The sequence below is a fragment of the Amphiura filiformis genome, chromosome 15 (assembly GCF_039555335.1).
Source record: "Amphiura filiformis chromosome 15, Afil_fr2py, whole genome shotgun sequence".
NCBI lineage: Eukaryota > Metazoa > Echinodermata > Ophiuroidea > Amphilepidida > Amphiuridae > Amphiura > Amphiura filiformis.
This window is the reverse complement of record NC_092642.1, coordinates 19,891,312-19,896,942: the sequence shown is the minus strand read 5'-3', so window position 1 is coordinate 19,896,942 and position 5,631 is coordinate 19,891,312. Positions and strand designations below refer to the sequence as shown.

Below are 5,631 nucleotides of genomic sequence, written 5' to 3'. Positions count from 1 at the left end.
TACTCAGACACCTCAAAATACACCTATTCCAAGCTACTGTAGAAGCGTCCTGCTGTATGGTTGTGAAACCTGGACCATTACCAAGAAAATGGCTGCTATACAAGAATGTTAAGATCAGCACTAAATGTGACCTGGAAAATGCATATGACCAATAAGGAAATGTATGGGGGACATTCCACCTGTGACCCAAAGTGAAACATCCATTATATAATTGCTGCATGTTTATGTATTTATGTAAAATATGTATACTTGTATTGTTTGTTTTGTACTATTTAAATATCATACAGGCACTGGAGCCGGGCCAATTACACCCAGTTTGCAAAAACCACTCCTGGCTCTTCCAAGTACAAGCGGTAGTCCAGGGTAATTATATTTATTGATTACTTGCCTAGATGTATTGATCTCATCTCTAAATAACGCTGGTAGAGGTGCGAGTATGTATCGCGTTGTATGCGTAGACTAGTGTGGAATACGTGCACGCGTTGGCAGTACGGCTGAGTACGCGCAACAGAATATGTGAGGTTGTAAACAAGTTTCGTTCATTTTATAATCAGGGGAGTTTTTATGACGGTAACTGAATTTTTTGCTTTAAAAATAGTTTACAAAGTTATTAAAATAATATTTAACTGATTGAAGAATGAGAATAAACGATCGATATTTTGTTTTTACCATCCTTCTACCTATGATAGAGATGACAGACTGGCATCCACTACTCTTTGACCTGTCTGTCGTCTATCACACGGATTTGCAAAGGATAGTAAAACAAAAAATTCGGCTATCGTTTATTCTCTAAATCACCTCTGGCATCTTATACAATGATATTACTGAACATTTCCTGTGTTCCAAATTCTAAAGAATAATAATAAAAACAAAATCAATATTCAAAAACCAACTCTAATTATCGTACTTCAAGGAAAATAAATAAAGCAATATCTTATCGTTAGGCACGTACTGAACTAAATCAAACTACATGGATGAAGTATTAAATTGCAACTCTGCTAATTACTTCTATAATCAATTCATTACAAATGCTCTAATTTATATAATAAACATCTTCCCAAAGACCAAACCATGGATCACTGAAGGAATCATAAATTGATAAAAACCAGAAATAAACTTTATAAAACCTAGTTAAATCATCCAAATGAAAAATAAAATCAGAAATAAACTTTATAAAACCTAGTTAAATCACCCAAATGAACAAAATAAAATAGAATATGTCTCCTATAGGAAATAAATTAACACATATAATTAAGATCTCATGCAAAACCCATTACTCAACCAAATTTAATAAGCTTTAATATTTATGAAAATAATATTAAAAAGTACTTCTTGGCAAACCATCAATGATATTTTAAGTAAAATCCAATATAAGATGGTGATGCCCAACTTACTTCACCTGACAAATCCACTAAAATAACTGGATCCTACTCTCATAAAGTCAAAGCTAAATTCAATCAGTTTTTGCTGAAATTGGTCTGAAGCTAGCGAGTGAAATCCATTCTTCCTGCAGCTTATCTGATTTTCTAAAAGCACCCTTTGACAAGTCCATTTTCTTTAACCCAACATCTCCAAAGGAACTCCTGGACATCACTGACAAATTTAAGAATGGTAACAGTTCAGGTTTTGATGATATCAGCCCTCTGTTGTTAAAACAAATTGCCCCCTTCATCTCCAAACCACTTGCTCATATCTTTCAATCTCTCTCTGTCCATGGGTATGTTTCCTTCTGCCTTGAAATTGCCAAAGTTATTCCTGTTTTCAAAAAAGGATGACCTCATACTTTTCTTATTACCATTCCCTATCTCACTCCTTCCTTGCTTCTCAATAATTCTTGAACACCTTATTTATAATAGGCTTGACAATTGTCTTCGTGTCATAATATTCTTCACATTCTGAACCAATATGGCTCTTTAGGAAACAACTTCCACAGATTCTGGCTCTTTTCTGACATCTATGATACAAAATTCTTCTGCCCTCTCAAATGGCCACCACACTATTGGTATGCTCCTTGATTTATCTACAGTATCACCTCGATACCATAAAACCATAACATCCTTCCTCTCTCACTAAACTTTATCATCAGTGAAAATGTCCACGGAACTCCCTTGGCGCTTCTGTCCCATTATCTCAGTGACAGGTATCAATTTCACCAGCTTCCTTTAATTCTTACTCTTCTCTCGCTGGTATTTTGCTGTGTCCCTCAAAGTCCTAATCTTGGCCCTTTGCTCTTTCTTGTTATTTGTTAACAACAACATCTTTCATTCTTCAGATCAACTCTCCTTTGTCCTCCTTTGCTGATGATACTCAACATTTTTCTTTTCTCATCCTCACTTCGGATACTCTTATAAACACTTCTTAATAATGAGATCACCCATGTCTCCAACTGGTTTAAAGCAAATAAACTTTTCTCTTTACGTCAGTGCAACTAATTATATTCACTTTTCAAAATGGGAGAAAGAAACCAAGGTATCCACTCTTTAATATTATTAAATCCTGATTGCACAATGATCAAACCGACAGACAAACTAAATTCCTTTGGTGTCATAATCAATAAGAACTGTTAACTGGAAAAATCACATTAAGATCACCAATCAGATTTTCGAGAGAAATATTGTTATCCTCAAAAACTTTGTTATACACTTCCATCAAACATCCTTTACACTTTACAACACCCCTACTCCTCCCCTACATGTCATCTATATAAATAAAAAGGAAGTCACTAAATTCTTTGTCCAGAAGCAGGCCTCCCGAGATGCTTTCACTTTCAGCTTTGATTTTATTTGCACATTGATCGGGTGCACATATTGCCATTAAACCATCTGGAAGTTCATTTTTTGCAAAACTATTCAATCAATATGGAAATACTTAAAAAAAAATGGTCGGTTGCTTGTATGTTGAGGTCAATAACCTTACGGGTCAGGGTCATGAGCAAAAACGCGTCAAAATAAAAAGAGAGTTGTCCAACATGTGCGTCTGGGTAGCGAGTCACGTGTCGGTTTAACACCTCTGGAGGTCAAAAAACCTTACGGGTCAGGGGCCATGACAACAAACGCGTCACAAATGCAGCACTTAGTGGCGAGTCACGCAACTGGACACGCACTGCGTCTACCACATCACTCAAAATGCTGCGCGCGCGGTGTCTTATTAACTTCTAAAACTATAGGGCACTTCTTAATGAATCCGGAGTAATAATAATTTGTTAGAATTTAGGGCATTTTTTGGAATAAATTAGTGTCAATAGCAAGCGGTGTTGTTTGTATACAGAACCAAGCGATGTTGGCTTAGGTAATAGAAACAAATTAAGTTCGATTCTTCGATCGACCATCGATGCTTGGTCGATCCTTATTATTTTTGAAATCAATTAATTTACTAATATTAATTGCGAGATAAATAGTTCTTTGTGCATGTAGTGATATTGTCCACAGTATAACTTAGCGTTAATTCTGATTATTAATTAGTTGATTATTCATTACATAACAAGCATCGAAGTTAGTATCGATGGCTCGATTCCAAAAGACTCGAACAAATTTGAGCCTGGCGCCTACCGTGTAAGGAATGGCCAAGTGGGTCCAAAAAACGCGTAAGATAAATGTGTAAGGTTACATGTGTAAGATTGCATCTTATACGCGTAAGATTGTTTCTTATACGTGTAAGAATGAGGCGGGATTTTTAAATTGATCGAATCACAGAGTAAGATTATCAGAAATAAATCAATCATCTCACGCTGCAACAAACTTCAACCATGTAATATGTAAAGACGTTTTGGTGATTTGTAAACACCCACGACTTCTTATACGTGTAAGATTTGGATTTTAGTGATGGACGATATGTGATATTATTGGCGGCGTACCGATGATAATGAGAGCACGTCACAAAATCGTAAACGAGGCATTTTCTTAATTTGTATTGAGTGCTACAATGTCTTGTATTTATGATGAATCTCGTCAGAATTGTTATCTCGTCGTGTCACATCCCGATTATCTCACTTTGACTACTTATCAGTTATCTGGAGTCAATTAATACTCATATCAATTAAATTTCAAGAGGTGATGGTAAAATAATCACGTTTTATGAAAACTACGGCGGCAGATCAAGGAATGAGGCTGAGATTATTCGACACTTGTCATACCAGTCAAATCGGAATACCGTCCATCCTTATATATAGGGCAATTCTTACGCGGTATAAGAAATAATATGGTGAGATTATTGGTCAAAGATGAACAGCACGTAAGACAGATAGGTTGTTTGGGGGTTTAAATATGGGTTCTTTATATGATTCGTCAATTCTAAGTATCCTGCTAGATTCTAAGACGTATAAGATGCGATCTTACACGCATAAGATGCAATCTTACACGTGTAAGGTTACACGTATAATCTTACACGTTTTTTGGTCCACTTGGCCATTCATAACCGTGTGTAGGCCTACGCGTGACTACTAGGACCTACTCTGAGACAGTAGTGAATGCAGGAATTTGGGAAAAAGGGGGGAACTAAGCACCATTCACTGAGCACTACTATAACATCGGCACCATTGTGTTGTGCGCCACATGGGGTTGCCTGAGGGAGGTGTCCCCTCAGAATTAGTTTTTAAACTTGGTCAAAGTAAAGGAAACAATTTGAGCCATTTCGTGGACCATTTTTACACAGTTATTACGCGATGTGAATGTTCAGTGCCCGTCGCATTTTTTTAACATGAAAGGGGCGAGGCTTGGTGTGCCCCTGCCTGCATCCGCCACAGACATGATGGGAGATCGTTGATCATGAAAAGCATGAAAAGCAAATCAAAGGGGTTTTATTTAGGAGCCTCGAAGTAAAGTATGGGCTGGTGTACGCATGCTTGGAGTTTCCAACATTATTGTGGAAAGGTAAAATGCCATATTTTGTCAAAACAATAACAACCGTATTTTCAAAATATTGCAGTAAACAAGCCGTATTTATGATTTACAGGGCTGATGCCCCCTCATCAACAACAAATAAGGACAACGCTTCAGGGAAATGATCAAATGTAATCATTATGTTAAAATGAAGCGCCTCTATTAAATTTATCTTGAATTGTTTCAAAAGAAACAGAGTAAACTGCTATCACAGGTCTGGAGATTAAATCAAAGCTAATATGATGAATAATCCACAAGCAAGATATTGGGGCCTAAATATGCTCCATAATCTCCTCCGTTTACCATTTATTTGATCACTCCTGCTTAGGTTATCACGCCTCTGTTTAGTTACTGCCCCATTTACTACAACTGCCTCTGCTTGATTAATTCATGAAGGGACTCAAGCAGCAAAGCACGGGTCTCTGGGCTAGTATAAAGCAACATTGCCTGGGCTTATCTCGGAACTACTAATTTTTGATCATAATCATCTGCTCATGGACCTCAAATAACTCAATCAAATCAGTAAGTGATTTAAAACTACAAAAAAGAGCCCTTTGTATTTACAATTAATTCAGAATATTCCTCTCAATAATTAAATATATATTTGCCAACTTGAAAATCCTCAACATATTTGACATCAAAACTTTCAAACTGCAATCTACTTGCATTGTTTCCTTAATAATAACCTCCCTATTCATTTCCTGATTTCTTCTATAAAAATAAAGACATCTATAAATATACTAGATATGTTGAT

General features: G+C 36.3%; 1 protein-coding gene across 1 annotated transcript in view; it reads left to right on the top strand.

The window, feature by feature from the left end:
• The first annotated feature begins 2,450 nt into the window (after positions 1–2,450).
• LOC140170773 (uncharacterized) overlaps positions 2,451–5,631 on the top strand; it is a 47,167-nt gene continuing 43,986 nt past the window's right edge. Inside the window, exon 1 of the mRNA XM_072193998.1 lies at positions 2,451–2,469. Within this exon, the coding sequence (XP_072050099.1) occupies positions 2,451–2,469 (19 nt within the window). The remainder of the gene's footprint in view (positions 2,470–5,631) is intronic.